At 36.5% G+C, this 22057-nt stretch overlaps 1 protein-coding gene across 2 annotated transcripts in view; it reads right to left on the bottom strand.

Moving 5' to 3' along the window:
* Positions 1–22057, bottom strand: part of CEP89 (centrosomal protein 89) — a 48089-nt gene that overhangs the window by 8155 nt on the left and 17877 nt on the right. For both annotated transcript variants that reach the window (XM_019471014.1, XM_009275269.2), the window contains 5 exons: positions 20489–20669; positions 19409–19576; positions 18599–18740; positions 15599–15688; positions 4529–4698 (listed from right to left, as the gene is read on the bottom strand). In XM_019471014.1, the coding sequence (XP_019326559.1) occupies positions 4529–4698; positions 15599–15688; positions 18599–18740; positions 19409–19576; positions 20489–20669 (751 nt within the window). The remainder of the gene's footprint in view (positions 1–4528; positions 4699–15598; positions 15689–18598; positions 18741–19408; positions 19577–20488; positions 20670–22057) is intronic.

Consider the following 22057-nt stretch of genomic DNA (forward strand, 5'->3'; position numbering starts at 1 on the left):
TATGGAATGTCCCTTTGGCCAGTTGGGGTCAGCTGTCCTGGCTGTGCCCCCTCCCAGCTCCTTGTGCACCTCCAGCCTTCTCAGTCAGTAGAGCATGGAAAACTAAAAAGTCCTTGGCTAGTGTAAGCATTACCTAGCAACAACTAAAACATCAGTGTGTTATCAACATTGTTCTCATCCCAAATCCAAAACACAGCACTGTACCAGCTACTAGAAAGGAAATTAACTCTATCCCTGCCGAAACCAGGACACTGTCTTAGGAACTCTAATTACATAGCAGCTTGGTTACCGTAGCTGCTGATGGTCTGTACTTTTTTCTCAACACCAAAATTTCCTTGCTCCTACCTCCCTGGGCAATGGCTCTCACTACCCTTCTCTTACATTTTTCTGGATCTCACCAGAAATTCCCTCAAGCTCTGCAAAGCATTACTATCCTTGACTATGACTACTGTGACATTACCCTATACAGATCACAGCCTAATAGGCAACCCTTGCTATTCCGTCGTGCCCATAGCAGCTGGTTCACCTCTTCAAATACAAGTCTTTGTCACTTGGCATTTAAAACTGGATACGTACTCGGTAGTAAATGTGTCCCGTTTCCAGATGTATTTAGGCAAAAAGCATTAAGTTTCTCATAAATGTAGGCTGTTGTTACTTCAATGAGTAAAAATAAAAATTCCATTCAGCCCCTAAGCTAGCCAAAATGTAAAGGTTTATATCTTGTGGAGAGTAAGCAAAATGCCAATGCTGTACTGATGTTTGAGGACGAAAAAGTTAACAGAAGCAGATTCTTCTTTACAAAAGACAGAGCTTTCTGCCCTCGGTGAACTAAATTCATTCAGCCTTAATCTCTGAGAATCTTATTTGGGCTGCTGGCTCAAGAATTAATTTTCATCTATCCTGTGACAGTTTATTTAAATAATCCTTATCACAAAGATGAACAATTTTTATTGTGGTTACAATTTTATATGTAACCTTACAGGCAAGACAGCTCCTCTCCCTTGCCTGTGCATGGCTGCGAAGCTTTTCGACCGTTGACCCTCTTCTGAGGACAGTCTAAGGCAGTTTCATTACTATGGCTTTCAAACCTGCATTTAACATCCAAAGTACAGCAGCTGTAACTATCTCCAAGTACTGTTCCTCTGCAGAAGACTTAGGAAACACACTGTAACCTAGAAAACCCATAAAGGTAAGTGTCCTGTGAAATAAGACTTGAGGCATTTACGAACCTGGTTTTCCACCCTAGAACCACATTAACAACTTTGTTTATAGCTGAAACATGCAATGTATTTCATTTAAGGAAGGTGTGTGATAACAAGATTACTTTGTAAACAATAAAAATGTCATTATGATTATCAGCTGCCTGAAGAACAGAAAATGATACCGCTTTCTCGTCAGTTGCTTTAGGCAAAAGGTTGCTGTGAATTTCCAATATTCTCTTGCAAAGGCTGTAATTATTGATCAGGCTCTACAGAGCAGCTTCTAGGAAGGTAACATTTGCCTATCTTTAGAAGCTTTAAAAGCTTTTATTTATCAAAAGAACAGTTATGTTTGTATGCATTTCTTTTTGAAAACCAAATGGAAAAATTCTGTTCCCTTGGACGCAATGGGTAAGTAGCGCAAACCCTGATTTTTGTCACCAGGTGAAAGATGATGCAGGAGGGGAGACAATTTCAAAGGAAAGTCACCTTTGTTACGTTTTATGTTAGCCCATGATAGTTTGGATGTAGACTTGTTAAAAACAGAATGATGAGAGAAGAAACGAAAACGAGGAAGCACGTGAGTATCGCTACTGTGCAAATGTCTAAACAAACGTTACTTTTGAACACGCCGTGATCTGCAGTAACTCTACCTCTGGGCACGCTGGTACTGTGCAGTGTGCCACCGTAAGAGGGTCCTGACCTGCCACCAGCCAGGTTTGCTATAGCCCTAGTCAGATTAATAATGTGGAACTGTTTATCGCTGATGCAGTGCCTCGCTGAAAGGAAGGCGCTGTTTCCAGACCTGAGGTGGTATCTTCCCTTGTTTTACAAGAAAACTTGCCACCAACAAGAGGTACCGTAAATTTCTATGATAAAGGATTTCATGGCAGCAGCTAAGTCAGGCTTGCTATGATTTCCTAACTCCACTGTTATAAAACTAAATGCAAGAGCACAAGCAATTATATGAAAAAGTTTTCTGTCTTTACCTACTTACAGTGCTCTTCACTAGACTGACTGTGATCAGCGCCTTTAAAATAGCTTAATTTGTTTTTAAAGTCTTCCTAAAGAGAAATTGAAACTTTAATAAAATACAAAATCAGCTATGCAAATAGTCAGCATACCTTCAGCTAAATTTTAAATTAAACTGGCTTTCCCGCTTAAAATGCGGCACGCTACTTTGATTTTCATTACTTAAACACTGAAATTAGAGAATCTAATGTACAATATATTTATTGTATGCGCTTACCTTAATGTTTGTACAGGTATTTTGAATTGAAACATTATCAGCTAGACAGTTTTCTGGACTATAAACTTACTCTGTAAACACAGCTAGTGGAAAGAAATGTAAATGTTTGGTACCATCCTGGCACTGGTGATTCCGGTTGCTAAGCTACAGATGACTAGCAACATCTACACTACAAATAATTTTCCCTTACTTACTCCTGTGACTGTGTGGAGGGAAGGGAGAGAGAAAATAATAAGCCTTATAAAACCGGAAATACACAAAGCTGACCAATATACACGTTTAATTTCTGGCAGATAGGCATAACAGAGTACATACGTATTGGGAAACTACTTTATATTACCACAATATTTGAGGTTAATAAAGGAACATGAGGAAACTAGTTTATATGAACAGCGTCAGCCATGGTGTTAGTTGGTTTTATTGATTCTGTTTTATAAGAATGAAAATATATTCTTTCTTACATAGGTGTAGAATTCAGCTGAGTTCTCGGTGACATTTCATTTTTTATCTAGATTTTTTAATGTAGTTACTGAAGGAAAATAGTGGCTGATGAGATAAACCAAAATACAACTCGAAAGATGAACATAAAAATTATTTTTTACTTTGAATTGTGTTCATTATATTATACTCTAATATTGAGGCTTAACTACCACCAGAAAAAGGCAGTCACCAGTTACACTGTTCATTAATGTAGGAGACTACAGAAATGCAAGACGTCTCTTTGTGAGGTTCATCTTGTGCTTGTTTCTATAAACCGTTTTTCTTCATCATCACATTGTTAAATGGAATACTGTGGTGTAGTTCCAGGTCCAGATCTTGCTTCTTAAAACGTTAGCTGCAAGTATTAATTTTGTGTGCTTACTGAAGGAAAAATGAGTCAATTCAGACTGAAGAGGAAAAAGTGGTTTAGTACACTGTATGGAAAGTGTAATTAATTATTTGACATGGCTATGTTACATAATCTCATTTACCTACTTTGGGGCGAGAAAGGTAAATTTTGAATGAGCCATATTATGGGACTTTGAACTATGCTCTATCCTACACTGAAAAAAACCCTCTTTATTTAACTAGCTGTTCTCTACTGTAAAAAATGGTAACATGAGGCCAGAGGTATGAAAGGCACTTAATTAGTTAAAAATCCTGAATAACTATTTCTAGAGAAATGTGGAATAGTCAAAATACTGTTTTCTCATGCAAATTTTGGAGGTTAGTGGGATGTCCTTTGTACAATTCCCAGCTACTCACACCTGTTTAATAGCACTGTATAAAGGAATTGAGAGGAACTGTGCTGATACAAGGCAGATGATACAAGCCCTGTTTTTCTATTGTCTTTAAATTTTGTTATTTCACAATGGCAGAGATGACTTGCAAAATGACTGCTTAATTACCTGTCTTCAGTTGTAACAAGTTTTTCCTGTATGCTGATAATGTGAATGTGCTATGAAGCTTTCCACTACCAGAGGGGAAAAATACCTTTAAAGGACTCTGTATCAAAAGGATATTTCAACACTGACAGTCATAATGTTGTATTAAATCTGTTAAATTATCTTTCTTCTTTTTATTCTGCATGTAGCCAATCTAAGTCACTTATTAGCAGAACAGTAAGGCAGATTCAAAAGGAAACCCATCATATGTGTACTCATTAGATTCCTTTAATTTCCTACTATTCTGAAAACTCTTGAGGGGTGCGGAGGGAAAAGTGTTCAGCCTTCAGTAGAAAATGCTATTAAATAATTAACGTGTATCTTGATGATTTATAGACCCCCCCCAAATCATCAAAGACTAGGCTCAGATTGATACTCTTCTTAAGAAGTCGTCTTAAGAACAGTAGTAGTCATCCAGAAGGATGACTGCCTCCTTCAAAAAGTCTTTCTTGGAGCTGGGAATTAAGAGGAGCGTTTCAGCATTTTCAGCATAGCTAAAACCTGAGTGAGAAAAGATACCTCGAATATACCGTATGAGGCTCTGATGAAAAACAAGAGCCTGCGGCTGGGGGGCGGCGCCCCCCCGCCCCCCGCCTCCCTGCACCCCTTTCACCTGTCAGATCTAGTTGGATTGCTTCTGCCTGTGACTGACTTACCTTTTCTGCTGCAGCACTTCATCGAGGGTTTCCTGTTTCTCTTGCAGCAGGCGCTGGAGGTGCTGCATTTCTTGGTGGTACTGAGCAGTCTTCCCGGCAAATTCTTTCTCCTGCTCAGTCATCTTGAGACTGATATCTCCAAGCTTCCCAGCTGCTTTCTTTTTATACACCTGTAAGGGTTAAAGATAATAGGAAAAATGTGATTATAGGAGAAATAGGGACAACTCACTACCAACAAAAGAAATAGCTAGAGATACTAATTTGCAGTTTAAGCTTTACATCAGTGCTGCCTTGCTTCAATATGTCAGGTAGGTTGCATTATGTTGGGGGTTTTTTTTACCTATTTGTTAATTTGAAGGTATTACGCTTGTACTTTGTTCTGCATATAAAACTAGTGTGTACAGTGAATACCATACCGTGTGTTTGTCTTAAGAGTGAAAAGATTTAGCTGCAAAAAAAGGGTTTGTTTTCCAGGATGCAAAGCTACACTTCACAGCACGTTGCTTACCACTTGTCCAACAGTCATATTTATCAATGCATACCATGAAAAAGTGTTTGTGTTCTGTTAGTTGTTTGATCTTAATACTAAGAGGAAGAAAAGAGTGGCTTCATGTTTTAAAATATCTTGCTGCTTCACGTAATAGTTCCTTTTGCTCAGTGAACTGCAAGTGATTTTTTGCTTATTGGCACTAATAACCAAATATATTTTGTTCTAATCTCAAAAACAAGAAATCCTTTTTGTACAAAGTGATTTTGCTTTCTGAAATAACATCCCCATTAAATTACATAAGCACGTGAGGAATTGAGAAACATGGCTTGTGTATTATTACACATTTCTACATGCTGCTACTCTTGACAAAAACAGGTATTATCCAATAGTAGCTTTTTTCTCATGATTACAAACAGAATGCTTAAACTGTTACTGTATCTGCAGAATGTGATGCTTGATATAGGCTATAGGATGGAGTTTGGGGATGGAAGCACCTCCTTTAATAAAACTGCAGTCTATTTAGTGAAGCTTTGAAAATACTGGTATTTCTGTCTTGCTAATATAAAGTTTTATCTAAGGTGTTAACCACTAAGGTTTTAACTTCATCTGAATCAGAGCAGAAAGTCTGAGTATGCCTTTTGGAGGAAGAAAAAAAAAAAGGGGGCATTTTTAGGTATGTGCTGCAAGCTGTATAATCCTTTCCACAAACTGTTTCCTCTTCAGCTCTTGTAAAATCCATCATTTTGGAGTTTCATTTTCTGGAGGTAATAGGATAGTGATAAATAATAATATTTACCTAGAATGTTAGTCATTCAATATTTAAGGCTGACTTTCATAGTCTGTGTGGTTTTTTTCCTAGCTTTTCCCTGTCAGTTCTAAGAAGAGAATTAGAAGCCTGCAAGTTAACCAGTCACATCACTCAACTTTTTGGATTCCCAGAGAAGTCTTCAAAATGCAGAGCTAGATGCTTGCGCTTGTAACGCTATGGGAGGATAAAGGTAAACGTGTTCCTTCTGAGTGGAGGGTTGCTTAGAGCTAGCCTAGAGGAAGTGCAGGAAAACAGCTGAACTTTCACCTCTGTCAGTAAATGCCTCCTCCAGTTCCGGACCCGAAACCCAAAGTGATTTCTTTAGGGCAGATGCCTATAATTATTTCGGAGAACTAGACAGAACTTCCTCTCTCTTTTTAACGCATAAAAGGCTCATAAAGAAAGCAGTCAATAGTATTGGTGAAATCCATTTTTTTTTCTAGTGGTCATTGATCATCCAGCTGCTGGGAGGTCTGTGTTTTAAGCTGCATGCTGCCTGAGATGGTTCAAGCCTGCGGCTCCTACATATCCCATAGCTGCCTCTCATGGCTTGGCACGCCTGCTCTTCATTTGCCAACTGAAGCTGTGTCACATGTGCAGAATGGTTGTAAAATCAGTGGGGCACAAAGGGCAAAAGTGCACCGTTTTCTGACCTAATATTAGGGCATCAAACTAGATATGAGGGATACATAGTTCTGATCTTGCTCCTATGATTGATTATAACTAAGTCTATTTAAAATGCATAAGCTATCTCAGCAGAACTTCAGCAGGATGGGTGAAGAGGGCCTAGACTGCTCCATACTCGCCTGTGGGAGCCAGACCAGGTTGGGGTCGTTCTGTGCACGCTGACACGCACAGCTGCTGGTGCTTACTGATCCTTCACAGCAGGCTACTACCTTTCAATTGTTCAAGACAACCTCCTATTAATTTTCTCTGAAGTGAAGCAGGTAGCAGTAAACAGACTGGCGGGCACAACAATTTTCAGGAAGAAATGTGATAACACATAGCTGGAAGTGGTAATATTTTTCTCTAGAGCTGATAAAGGGTAGTCTGCCCAAGGTCATGGGGTCACAGGTATATAGTAAGCACCCAAGGTGAGGAATGATCATGGATGCAGCAGCTGGTACTGAAGAGGACATAATTTACAGTCTCCTAAAGTAGTTTCAGGAAGGTATGCTCCTGGGCACCGTAGTTCTTTTACACCTCATGTACTGAACTACAAACTGGAAATTGGAGCATTCTGGATAGAGAGCCAACAAAACATCATTTCTACAAACGTAGGCTGCTGGCCATGATACATGTGATGGTCTGGTCCCAAGATCCTTGGTGAGGCAACAAAGCTATTTTCTGTCAATCATGTATTGTTTTTCTCCTATCCTTTACCAGTAAAAATTAGTATCGTCCCTTCCAAAAGAGATCAATCAAAGTACCATCTGAAGAAAATTGTCTCACTGTCTCTAGAAAAAGTGTCATAATTCTGATCCTGACAGAATAGCCCTGTAATGGGAACCCTGATGAAATTTTTATTGGGTGCTATGGAACATTGCCAATTGTCTCCCACAGCAACTGAAAACTTCTAAAATACATTAATTAAGGTCACAGACAATTAACTTCTGGGCTGTGTTACAAGTCATATACTGGGGGGGGAAGTCCCTTTTTAGTAGTAGACAAGGACAATGATTAGACCTATAACCTTCCCAGTAAAAGTGGATGTGACAGATGAAAAGCGACAGCCTATATAGTCGGAAGTTTTAGTGAAAGAGTGTCTTTTGTCAGACAGTATTGTGGTGTTAATACAAAAACCAATTCCTCACAAACACTAGATTTCTGGTCTGTTAGGGATTTGTTTCTGTTTCTTAAAAACTCTGTTCAGTCTCTGCGAAAAGGATGTGGGCAAAATGTAGAAACTTTTAAATTCAAAAGCCAACAAAGTGAAGAAAAGGTTCAGCTGTAGCTGTGCTATTATGTGCCACAGTAAATAAGCTTCCTTATTTGCCGATTGATAGTGGCACACAGGTGAAGGGTAAACAGTTGGGAAATCAATTAAAAAGGGAAAAGCTGTTTATGCTGGAGAAACTCTAAAACTATGTGTCCAAAGGTATGAGATAGTTTTGTGTGTACAGGACCTGCTTTGTCAAAAAATAATCTAGTATTAGATAAACAGAATTTACTTTGTATTTTAGAGACATAAGATAAAATTGATACAAGAAAAGGAAATTGAAATTTCTATTACTTGAGTCTTACTTTATTCATGAACACCATGAACATGAAACACTTTGCAAACTAATCCAATACTGTGAAATAAATTCAAAGCTGGAATTATCTTAAAATTTTTAGCTCACCAGAGAAATCACTTTATACAGGATATTTCCTTATTTTTATCTTACTCTATTCTTCAACCTATTCTTATCTTATTCTATTTCTTTAACTTATTTATCTTTAACCTATTTCTATCTTAATTCTCTTCTCCGATGCTAAAGAGGGGTATGATGAAATATTCTATTCCCATATAGAACAGAACTTGCATAAATACAGGAGAAGCCTCGAGTTTACTTGTTTAATCTCCCCCCTGGTTTTTGAACTTGTAGGTTGAACTTGTCAAATTTTAAAAATCTCTATAACCAGGAAGGGAAGAAACTTCTTTTTAAGAAATTGGGGTTTTCCCTTGTAATAGCAAGCTTCTGAGAGCTGAGGGAAGATTTGGCAATGCTGAATTTCCATTTTCTGAGCAACACAGCAAGTGACTTAGTTTTATTAATTTTCTGAAACAGAGCACTGCTACAATAGTAGGACAGATGAATAACTCAAATGTTGCCTTGATGCCACAAGCCCAATATTTAGGAAATATTTGTTCTCGTTATATTGCAGGTTTATCCTAAAAGGTTCAAAACACTTAACCTGAAATTTTAAAAGGTACTTAAATGATGCTAAATGTTTACTCTTAATTCCATTACTTTGTAACATGCCACCGCTCTCCTGGCAGAGATTTTCTAGCCTCCTTCTCGTCAACTTCTAGTAACAAAGTAACTTGCTAAACTTTCTGATGTATGCAGTTTCTTCTACCTCAAAGAAGTACAAATAGATCTCAGATGTGGTAGGTTAATACTTTGGGAAAAAAAAAAATCCATTAAAAATACATACATTTAATCATCAGCCGTCATGTGCAATCTCTTATTTTAGAGGTCACACATCAATAGCAATCAGATCAAATTTCTGTAGTTGCTATTGTACAACTGAAGGGTTGTTAAAAAAAAAAAACCCACCATCCACCCACCCACCGGCATATACACCACCCCCACCCCAAATTCCATTCCTGTAAGGAACTGTAATTATGCAAAATCCTGCTGTAGAAAACGTGACTTTTTAGTTTGTTGTTGTGACAAATTTGAGGCTTTAATCTAACTCATCACTTTGGTATCTAGTTACTAATTTGGAACTTTCTACATAGAATGTTAAGGTGATTCTAGTTTCTCTGCAAACTATTTTGGCTATCAAGTGTACTTCAGAGGGGCTTAGTGGGGTCATTTGTTCTTATTCAGAAATTGTCAATCTAAATCTATTATTTGGCTTGGAAACCCCAAAAAATATTCTAGCAGGAACCTAGCACTACTTTTTTTGAAGAAGAATTTGAGTTCATAAAACTGCTGTCTGTGCTTAAAAAATTTTCCTTTAGGATCTTTACCTGTGAGTGGTTGTTCTTTTTAGAAAGTTTAAGGAACCAACACACAAAACTTGAACTAAAATAATCATCCTTAAAGATCAGCATACAGGGAGAAAAAAAAGTATATTTATATAAGCTTTTTTTTTTTTAAGGGCTTATGCCTTTGCTCAACTCTAGAAATAGGTAGGGGAATTCTTAAAATCCTTAGAGGGGTTAACTTTTCTGCAGCTTTGGATGTTGGTTAACCTTTGGGGTTTGTCATCATTATATGACTCTCTACCACAGTTATAGTTCAGGATAATGTCTGGAAAACCAGAGGTCTGTTATGACGGTGATGGAGAGGGAAAGAGCAAACTATGCTCACAAAAGCCACTTGGCAGAGATGAAAGCATGTTTCTGTGGAGATCAAAGGTGACTTCTAGCTGCTGGTCATCCTCACAGACATCACTCAAGAGTTAAGCACAGTGATTTAGATGAAGCAAGGAAAAATTAATCTGCTGTGATAGAGGCAGTGTCTGTGGCTGCCTAAAGCATATTGGAAAATACCTCTAAAATGAATACACTAAAATAGGTTAGCAAGCAGTAGGTTTTAGTAAAAAATTTTATGATACTACTCCATATGCTCAAAACAAGCCACACACAGTCACACAGGGTAGGCACTGTGCTATCATTCTGTCTAGTCTCCTAAGAGGACCCTTTTTTCCTGGGCTCGTTAGAGAGACCTTGGGAATGGATGATTTTGTAGTAATGATGGAAAGATAGGTTCTACTCAGCAGGTGGTTCAGAATGCCTGAGATACATGGCCAAAATGATGGGATATTCATCTCTTCTCGGATTTGTAGCAGTACTTTTGTATGAGTGGCAAAGTACACAAATAATCTACCAAAGTTCACAGTTATGACTGAGTAGATAGAGAAGTATGAGGAAACTGAAACAGTTTCAGACAAAAGCCAGAGTAAATTTGGGCATGTCTCTCTCTCCTGTGTGTATGGACCATTGCAGGTGTGTGAAAAGAAAACTTGGGGGAAAGAATACTTGTTTCTAATGATGTTTCCTTATCGGTAAGATGAATGCGTTTTCCTTCAATTTTCGTTATAATTCCTGTTTCCTATGCAAACACCGTTAACTCTGGGGAATAAGCTACCTAGTATACAAAATAGTGACATATACTTACAAGGCTCATTTAGGGATTCTTTGTATACTTCAGCTAACATCACAAAGTCTGAAAGATCTTGAACGTGTCCTGGAATGAAGGGAAAATAGGTGTTGCAGTATTATATGCTGTACTACCTGGGCCCTTGCATTTCCCAATTGGTAATTTGGTAATTTGGGACAAAAATACGGGTGCGTATGCTATCAGATGTTATCCTACCAGATAATTAAATAATCTTGGAAAAAAAGTAGTTCTGTGGGGTGTTTTGTTTGGTTGGTTTTGCTCAAAGTTTGCATGTAAGGAGGAGACAGCCACCTACACTGATGCTAACAGTGTGTGGGATGAATAGGGGCAAGGGGGACTTACTTTAACCCCTGTTCCTTTGGCAACCCACGAGTTTTTCTCACTTCTACTCTTCCAATTCTCTCCTCCATCCCACCGGGGCAGGGGGGGAGGAGTGAGCGTGCGGCTGTGTGGTACTCGGTTGCCGACTGAGGTTAAACCACAACAATATATGATAAAAATTAAGGCAGAAGGGTTAATCTGCTACTCTCATGTTCTGATTCAGAGATCTTCCTTTTTTTCAATTATGCTTACAATCTCTATAAAAGAGACGTGAAACTTAAAAGGTTTAAATAAAATCATCTGCTATTATACGATGGTCATGATGCAAAGAATAATTTTGTGCATCTTCTCAAGCTCATATTAAAAGACAAAACAGCATGGACTTCTGACTGTAAAGAAGTAGTTTTAACACCAAAAAATCTGGCTTCCTCAAGTTCTTCCCATGGATCATCAAACTGCTTAGTAATTACAATTATGGAAGTACAGAGACTCCCCAAGGACTTCCAGTCAAGGTACTGCCTCCGATTATTATGCTGACCATGGCACTGAGTCAGTATCTCCAAGTTCTAGGAGTCAGCTGGACCAAGATCTCTTTTCAAAGCTATGCAAGCATGTACCCAGAATACTGGTATGGCTGCTCGGATTTCGTTACTTTAGTTTCCTCCCTCTTGGGATCTATTTTACTAGTGATTAAGAAAGTGACTCTAGGTGTTGTGTGTGTGAGTTTTGTTCCCTCCAGCCTAACTGTATGTCTCGTGTATATCTTCTGCCAGTGCCTCTGCCACGGAATTTGTGACTGCTCTTCACAAAGCTGATGATACGCAGTGTTTTATCAATTGGTAAATTTTTAACTGAACCATAAAACAACTTAATCGCAGACTTTAACCTTTATGGACTGTTAAAAATGCGTGTAGTATGACATATATATATTTTTGTTAAACCACAATAACTTATGTGAATACTGGCAAAATGACAAGATGCTATTGTTGTGTTTTTTCTTTTACTAAAAAGATGAAGGCTACTATCCCCGTTCCTTAAGTTTAGACCACTATCTCATTAACTGCGATTAGAACAGATATTTGAAGGTTATTTATTATTTAAAAAAAACCGAACACACCCTGTTTTTATCAAATACATTGTCACTGTTTTTAAAAACAGATGGAGATCAGAAATGCTCTGTGTGTAACCTGTTTAAAAACGAGAGTCCCATTGTAAGCTAGTTCAGGTTTGAGTCAAATCTTTTCTGATGTCAAACGGAAACAAAGTTGCATTAAATATTCTGCTCCACAATCAGATTTTTCAGAAAAGTTTTGAGTTATGAGAATTATGACAAAGAAGCTTGTAGCTGAATCTTAAAGGGCCAATTAAAGATGTTTTTAAGTAAGCTTTAATATTTTTCATGATCCAGTATGCCTGAAAAATTACCTACCCAAAGTATATAAAAGTAGAAATGAACAGAATTTTTGTTTCCTTAACATAGTTTCTGTGCAAAAATGATTTATTTTTCTGAATATTTGTATTCAACCTATTTGATACTGCTCTACTGTTATTTTCTGAATTTCGTATGGTTACACTGATAACCTACAAAACATTTTGCACAGTGAATGACTTTATAAAGTTTGTTTACAGTAATTGCTAAGTCCCAAACTAAAAATGGGTATTTATAAAAGAGAATAACTTTTAATTTGCTACCTAACTTAAGCATACACAGTTTAAAATATGTAATAAAGCTGTGTATATAAATATCTGCGTGGTTTTGGGTTTTATTTTAGCAATAACCTGTTACTTAAAGACTTTCACAGTGATTCTCTGTTTAATAACAGATCTGCCAGATCTTGATTTATTTTGAGGTTTCTTAATGAAAAACAAAAACAACAGGAATTTTGTTCATTTACTTTCTCCAAAAGAATTCACTAAAAAGAACAACTCCGGACCAGAAGACCAGATCCCACTTTTATGTGCAAAAAGCACAAATGACCTGACTTCAGAGGGAAGCAATCTAAAGGGAATGGAATTGCAGCTTTTCAGACAACCACTGGCCATGGGGTATGTGCCAGTGGTTTCCAGTGAAGAATGGCTGTCCCACCTAGCCTTCCTTCTTTCCTCCCCTCAAACAACATTTGCAGTGATGTGAAAGAAGCCCCAGAGAATCTTTTGACACACACACAGTGCATCTGACCTTTAACATGGTTTTGGATGAGCCTGTGCCTGCTGAGATATGAGGCAACGAATTCACCAAAAGGTAAACCTAAGATACCTGGTTATGTCTAAAAAGTAGAAAATACAGAGTCACATTGTAGGCACTTGTAAATAACTCAAACCTGTTAGCTAGAAGCTTTTCTCTCATCATAACCCGAGGACTGTATGCTCTAATTCATAGGATATAATTTGTATTTCTTATCTTGTATCTCACTGAAATAGCTGAAGATGGCTAAAAGCTAATGCAAAACACCCTTTTCTAAGATAAGAAATAGTGTAACACTCGCGTTACCAATGGTCATATCACCCTTTGAGAAAAATGAATGCTTTTTAAATACTATTATCACTGTAGACAGATTACACCTAAAAACCTCATAAGAGGTTTATCCTGTAACTCAACATACAGGGCAGTCACCCAATTTGTGATTTCCTGAAGCAGCTGATAATAGTATTACTCCAGATGATATAATCAGACTAATGAGACCTCCAGCCCATCTCATTCAACTAAGTAGGAAGTATGTAATCTTAAAGTAAGATGCTGTTCAAGTTTCACGGTTGTTAGAGCTGTGCATGAACTGTGAAGGCAAACATGTATCTTCCAAGTGAAGAATCCTTTTGTCTTTCCACATTCACCTGAATTTTTATCAGCAGGACCTGAAAAAGCAGTGTGTGCAATATGGCCAGTCCTGTTTGAGGAACTGCATTACACATTGGGATTAAAAAAGTCTCGTGACTAAAAAGAACCAAACTAAAAACTTGACAACGTATTTAGACTTATGAATTTTTTTTTTATCTGTAAAACAAAAAACCACAACCCATAACTTTCCATAAATCACTGAAGAGAACAAATTAATAAAGCTTCTATTTAGAAAAGTGGATTACCTGGCTGGAGGTGTTTAAGAAATTAAGGTGTTTTCAGCAAAGAAAGAAATTATACTAGCTTTTGGAAAGCTCAATTAATATGATAACCAAAAAGTAGATGATATTTTAAGGTGTTTGTTGACTGACTGCTTCACTGACAAAAATTAAGAACAAAAAAGTTTTGCAAGTAGATTAGTCCTACTTTCACTAAATAGAAACAGCAATATTTAAGAACTTTATTTACAGGCTCTTTTTTCTCATTTCCATTAACAGTTGATGGGGTAAGAAGGATTTTTTAATTTTATTTGGTTTTGCACTTAAAATTCACAGCATGTACTGCATATAAATATTCTTAAGTTTATGCCAGTCTCTTCTCTATCTCTTATAGTAGTCACAGATCTATTAAATTGCAGAAAATCTGTATTTAAGAAGAATACAAGCCACTTTCTTGGTAGGGAGGATGTTTTCTAAATTTAGACAGACATGAGTGAGGGTGAAAAATGGCTAAAAACTTTATAGCTGTATTAGTATAATTAGAGAGTTCTTTTACAGTAGTGTTTCATGCATTTAGTTATCTTATGAAGGATTCCTTACAAATTCTAGCTATTTTTCAGGTTACTGCTCTCTCTTTACATCTACGATTTGGTTTATTTTCTTTGTTGCTAATTCCTGGGCTGTGTTGATCCTTACAAGGGAATTGCAGAAGGAGCTGGTCTCTGTTAACATAGTGGTGCGTGTTTGTGTCATTTGATGCAGGAATAGCAGTGTTGGTCTCGACTGGAAAAGTGCAACGTATGGAGACTCTCTGCTTTTGGGTAAACTGCACAAACTTGACTTAGTACAAAACAGCTTTTGAAAGTAATATATGTTACCTTCTATATATAGAAGCAAATATGCTAGCTATCCTTCTCCTTCCTTTTTTGAGTTTACAGTAAAAGCAATTACTGTGGCACCAAAGACGTTAAAACATAGAAGTTTCAAATGTATTTCACGCTATACGCTGTTATACTGCAATTACGCACTTGTATTTGTTTAGACAGTTGTAAAGATAACCTATAATGTATTCTCTAATTAGGCTAGATGTTTGAACATCCTCTGTGTTTCTAAACCTCCTACCCTATGGCCATATGAAAGCACTAGAGGATAACTGTACACTCGAGATATGTTTTTCATTCTTCCAAATGTAATTGTACTGGACTTCAAGTTGAAACATGAGTACAACCTCAGAAAAGTAGAAGAGAGAAAAACTGGGCTACACTACAGAGTAAAATGAAATACAAATAAAGTATAATTTTTAATTATTTTTACAACTAGTCATAATTCTCCAGGTAATGATGTAAGTGCAATGACCTGGCAGACATGCAATGTACAAACACAATGGAAAAAGATATTTGTGAAAATTATAATGATGATCTATTTTGCTTTTTAAAAACTCTTTATAAAATAATCTGTAAGTCTTTTGTAAAAACACTGACACAGATTAACTACTGACTTTTCTCATTTAAAAAACCAAAATGTTTTTACATAATGTTTAGCTTAGAAATACTGCTTGCCTTAACTTTTTCTTCCAATTTTCCTAAGCGTAGACTGCCTTCTACTATTTTGTTGAGAACACCATGATTCTCATTTTCCAAACATTTGGCCTGCAAACATATAGTATACACAACTTAATGTAATCACTACTTTAGGGCAGACAAAATACATACACTGAGGAAGACAAAGCTATTCTGTTTTAAGCTCCAGTAGTCTGAAGAACCAAGATGGAAAAAGAATCTTAAAAATTATTCTAATAATGGCTAATTAATAATTTGTCAACTGACTGCAAATACTATCTAACAAACTAATACCTTGAAACAGTTTTATTCTAAAGGATCATAGCTAGTGATACTGTAAACCCAACCAATTCTGCATATTTTTCTACAGATGGATGTATGTATGTATATGTAGGGATCCCATTTGTATGCATGAGACTCATCCTTCTGGGTCAGACTTAGTAGTCTGCTCTCAAAAGAGCCCTTGAAATTGGCAGGGGTTCAGGCAAGGAATCTGACATGTGACTTCTGAAACGCTTCTGTCTTATGGCTGTTGCCATCATTTCAAAAGCACAACATTCTCTCTCAGATATAAAAAGTAAACACAACAAAAACTGCATAAGCTGTAAACAATGAAATAACAGTTGAAACCTCTTACAGTTTTAAAATTAAGTCCACTGAAAGCATTCAAGAGAGAAATAACCAGGTTTTAGAATCAGCAATGTCTGACCTCCTTGAACTACCCGTATCATTCCAGAGACACATCTCCTTTCACAGAAGTAAAAATTAACTAGTATTGCTGGAGTTTGTAAGCTTCGTGCTCAGTCAGTGACATTCTGATTTACTGTGTGGTAGCTGAATCATACAATACAATAAAAGAATCATTTTGACAGCTGCTAACTACAGTTCATCATCAGTGTTGCACTATCAAAATTGTTTTAAAAAAATTTGCTGCTCTGTTTTACTGGCTTTATCAGTACTGTTCCTGGAAACAGTAAATTTAAGACTATCCATTTATTTTTGTGGAGATGTGGTTACTACGGATTTTTTTTTTAAGTCTCATTAAGGAAGAATATAGGCTAATTTCTTAGAGTGCTGTACCCTTTCTGCTGTCCCTGTCCTTCTGGATTAAATCTGCATAAAATGAATTTTAACGCTTTAATTCATTTAGTGAATTAAAAAAGATTAAAGCTAGGGTAAATAGCAGTAGCTGAACTGAGTAAATAAACCTGACATTAGTGAATTTTGAGGTGGGGGGCATGATAATACTTTTTTAATTATACGTCATGCTCAGTAGTGGCTCTTCATAATCATTAGGGTCTGGCTCTAGTTAAACATTTTTGTTTTCTAGGCCTTCCCATTAGACAACCTTATCAGATTACCTGACTACAAGATACCTGCAGTCTAACTTTTTGCCAAGGTAGGTTTTAAGTTCAGTGATTAAAAGTAGGAACAGGTTGTTCTGATTCAGCTCTACCAGGCAGCAAAGTAAACTGGATATTTAAAGATTTTACTGATACTAGACTATTCCAGTAGAAAAGTTTGTCTCAGAGCATCTCTGCTATCAGCCCAGACACAGTGAATTTATAACAAAAAAAAAAAAAAGCAAGACTTGTGCACTGTTTAGTATCTAAGCCACAAGATGGAGAAATAATGGACAGCAAGTAAGTATGTATCATCTTCATATACATACACAAGAGAATGTGATCCAAAAGGAAGACAGAAATTCTGTTTTGCATGACAGGACTGGTTTCTAATTGCTGGATCAGTTTATACCCATCTAAAGAAAGACTGGCCATAGTTGACTGCATTTTGGGCTGCTTTCCACAGACCCACTCTGAGCTTTTTGCACAGGCATGAAACTTGATTTTCTAGTGTGTACTTTCAGGTGCAGGTTTCAGAAGGGAAGAATATGATGTCAAATACTGCACACTTGCAAAGATAGGGTTTATACTACCTTGTGGCAATTAAGGTTATGTTAAGACATCGTTCTTTCTGAAACAGGCTTTTACTGCTAGAAGTATTCTGAACATCTACTAGAGTATTATTAAGCCAAATGGTACACCTTGTACTTACAGGTAATTCTGGATCTCTGTGGTATTTCTATTGCGGTATGCTGAATATTTGAAAGTAGATATACCAGAGATTGAGAGATAAGAACCAGTTCCCCTAATTCCTAGGAGACATTTATTGTGCCTAGTTTCACAATCCTAAAGTCCAGTTTGCAGTGGACAAGGATTTGAGTTGGGTCACCATAGCTCCTCTTCTACAATTAGGAATTAACGGCTACAGAATCTTTTTACCCAACACTGATGACAACCTTTGTCTACGACTTGAACAACAGAGGCAAAAGAAGCTTTATTTTAACAAAGTTTTGTGAAATGGTTTCCAGGACCAATTTGAAGACAGAGTACCAATATGTAAAATTGAAACTTTGTCCAAGATCTTGTAAAGGAAACAAAGTGTGCCTATAAAAAGCCCAGTAACTTCCATGCCAGACACTTCCACTAAACAGAAGTTGTTCCAAAACTCTCAACCAGCCTGTCAAAATGACTGCTCACCAAAAAGGAGCAATAACGTGCATGTGCTTCCACAGTAGAAGGTCCATACAGATCACTTCGAGGTTAATAGCTTACCTTAAGATCCAGAAACATGTATGGAAAATTTATGATTGTGTGCTATTTTTAATACATGTAGCTTCAACAATTGAAGCCAGTCTCTAAAATCAGATTAAAAAATTCTTTTAAACTTGATATATACCATTGCAGATCCTAATGCTGCTGTGAGTTAAGGCTTAATTACGTTATCTCCAGAAATTAGGGTAGTTGCTTTTAACCACTCTTCTAGAAAATAATCTTTTGCTGCTCCTGTCCTATTTACAAAAGTCTACTTAATTTCAGTTTAAGGATTTAGCTATTTATAGCTTTCTTTTTTGATAATGCAAATTAACAATAAGTTGTGCTAGCAGGATAAGTGCGTGAAATATCAATTAAGTCGTATTAATTATTTAAAGGTAATTACCAAAAAAATAAGATGATCACGCTCCCGAGCTATCTTCTCCACCAAACCAATAAGATTTGTTAGATAGTGATGGGCTGCAACTTCTTTTTCCATTGCTTCCTCCAACTGCAGTTTCAAAAGACCTATTTTCTTCTTTAATCTCCTATAAAATTACAGAAAAAGGAAAATTTTCAGATTGGGAATTAATAATGGCATTAAAAGAACTTGCATTGCATGTGCAAATCAACTTGTACAAGTCTCCAACAATCAAATATACTATTAAAGATGCATTGGCTCAAAATATCTGCAGCGCTGAAAGTATCATTTCCCACTTTTTGGGGCTTTTTTTCTTTACAATATGTTGTGTGAATAACAACAGCAACAATGATTCAAAAGAACAATTTGTGCAATGGCTACAAGCTCGTATTTCTTAAGAAATATAACAATATTATTGTTTTTACTTTTTGAAGTATTGTGAGCCCAACTCGGAACCACTCGGATGCATGAGAAGGTCTGCAAAGCGTGTAATACCCTATTCTTCAGGTGAGTACACAAATTATTAATTACTATAGCTAACTACTAGCATTAAAGATATATTCTTAATTTGCACGTAGACATAGAAAAGTGTGCATGAAAACATATAAAGCTTAGCAAAGTTACTTTACGACCAGGCCTTAAATGTGACAAAGATGACTTTAGGAAACATGTTTTTTCTGTAGTAGGTAGAAATTACACACTCTGGCATATCAGACAATATTTTTAGAGATATTTCTGCTGTTATTTTTAGAAATGTAAGTATATCTACATAAGAAAATGAGAATGTGATATGACCTGTTTGTCTTTTGTGTCATTTCCATCTCAGCTTCCAGGATCTTGTTGTCAGCCATGAAGGTATTTTTCTCTAAAAGCAGTTTCTTGTTTTGAGCTTGCAGTGATGCTATCTTTCCTACTAGATTTTCCACCTCACAGCGCTTTTTCTCCTGTTCCTGTTGTAAATGGCTGCAAAAACCAACAGCGTAGAACAGGCGTCATGTATAGACCTGCTTCACTAAAAAGCTAAGTTACCCTAAGATACCTATGTTGAAGGTATGAAAAAGATACATTGAGAATGCTTAATGTTCAGTGGTGACATCAGAGCGGTATTACAACCTCATGACATATCAAATCATGAATAAAGCATAATACAAACAGAATTATTCAAATAATTCATCCTGACTGCACTTGAGAGAGTTTAAATTATAAAAATATCCTATATAGTCCAAATGTATTCCCTTCCTAATTGGTTTTTTTCAAAGAAATTACTAGCAATGCCAAAAAAGCTCTGAGAACTTCTCAGGAAGGCACTGTACCAAGAAACAGTAACTTGCACTATCCTAGGCTTGAAAGCAAACAAATTTACAGAATGTCTTTAGAAAAACATTACTTTACAGACTGTACTGCATGACAGCACTTTGTTGTTTTGTGTTATTTCCACATTGTAAAGACTGGAGAAACAGTATTTTTAGTTTAGAATTTCAGGATCCTTCAGACATTTTCCCAAAGATGGGAACAAAAGAATGAGAACATTTATATACACTGTTGATAGAAGTAACTAGATTTGACAAAAATCCTATTTTTAATGCCTCCTCTTCTACTGTTTAAAAAGGTACATTAGCAGTACGTACTCTATGGTGGAAACACTTCTACCGATGTCTCTAGAGCTGGGATTTCCTTCTGCAATTTTAATTGTCTATAAAAAGCGAGACAGTATTTTTGAAATATTTCTTTACCTTTCTTTGTACTTTGGTAGTTACCTTCATAGGTTACCAGCGTAAGTTTCCACTCACCTCCTACCTACAGAGTGATGTGTATGCGGATCTGTTCATGTGAATGCTTTGCAGAATTGTTTGTGCACCGTACGTAAACTCATACCTTTTTAAATCATTCACCAAAGCAAAGTGCTCCTCTGCTGCTATTCTGCTATCCAGTTTGGCTTTCAGCTCTTCACAAGTAGAACGCAAAGCTTCCAACTGCTTCTGGTACTCTGCTAGCTCTTCTTCTTGACTCTGTTTCTTATCTTCTAAGATTATTATCTGTTTGGTCAATTTTGAAGCTTTTGGGAGGAAAAAACCACAGCTGGGTACAGCAGAACTAATTCAATCACCTAGTGAAACTCCAACTAAACGAGTAATATGTTAATTCCTAGTTGTTCATAGCATTACGTAACAGTGGATTTGTCAGTTTGTTTTGAACAGTTTGGATTTTTTTTTTGCTGTCTCAAGTTGTTTTGGAAAAGTGCCAAAAACTTCAAGACTACTTCTTTTCAGGGCTATAAGTTATTTGCTCACTGAAATGTCATTTTATTCTGAAAAATCCTCTGATTCAGATTTTACTAATTCAGGAAAAGAACCTAAAACAAAACGTGACTTTTGTAGCCTAGTAGGTAGGGCACACATCTATAGACTGCCTAGTTTCTGTTCAGTGATCTCTGAGTTCTTCCTGTAGGATGTATTTCAGTCACTGGATACACTGCCGAAACAGCTGTAGGAACTGAATGGAAGATCAGGGCTCTTGTTTCCTTGGGAGAACTCCAGCAATAGATAACAAAAATCCATCAGTGTTTACTAGGGGTGTTCTGACAACTCACACCAGATCAAGCTATTTTGAGACTTGGAAAGAGGAAAACCTGATTTTGGGGTATTGTCTGGCCTTTGGCCTGGTACATGATGAGTTGTTATCTTCTAAACACAGATGGATGTAGAGACAGAAAACTCTAAACAAGAAACTCAGAAACTTTAAAAGCAGAAAGGAAGTATTTATGGAATTAGGTGGCAGATGAATTAAAAAAAAAAATCAGAATTGGAGTTTTGCTGTGTAGGTTCACGTAAGGAAACGATTCTTATCAGCGACTTATGTTAATAGCACATACTTAAATGTTTTTCAGAATATCCTAATCTGTGAATTAAGATTCAGTCTTGCTTTTTAAACTTCACTAAGAAATCTTACTTTCAGTTTTGGGATTTTAAACTATAACATGCTTGTTCTTTCTATTATCCAGTCAGAAGGCTATTAACAAGAAATATCCAGAGGAATCTGCCGATCCAAAAAATAACTATCAGCAGAAAAATTAAACTTGGTCAAGAAATAATATTTACAAGCAAGATAAGGAATATCAAGTGTTCTGAATTCAAGCAAATACAAACCTCTGATAAAACAGCAATAGATAGCAGATTATTACTTGAAGATGCATGTAAATTTAAGCAGTATCAAATTATAAAAGTGTAAAATCAAATACTGGTACTGATGATATAATTAAAGTGTAAAAAAATACTGGTACTGATGATATAATTAACTATATTTTTATTAAGCGATAAATATTGGTGACACAGCAGAAAATTAAACCCCCCCCTACAAATTCTAAATTGAACATTTAAATAAGCAAATACCTGTAAATTTAAGCAGTATCAAATTATAAAAGTGTAAAATCAAATACTGGTACTG

The sequence above is a fragment of the Aptenodytes forsteri genome, unplaced genomic scaffold (assembly GCF_000699145.1).
Source record: "Aptenodytes forsteri isolate BGI_AS27 unplaced genomic scaffold, ASM69914v1 Scaffold945, whole genome shotgun sequence".
In the NCBI taxonomy this organism is placed as follows: domain Eukaryota; kingdom Metazoa; phylum Chordata; class Aves; order Sphenisciformes; family Spheniscidae; genus Aptenodytes; species Aptenodytes forsteri.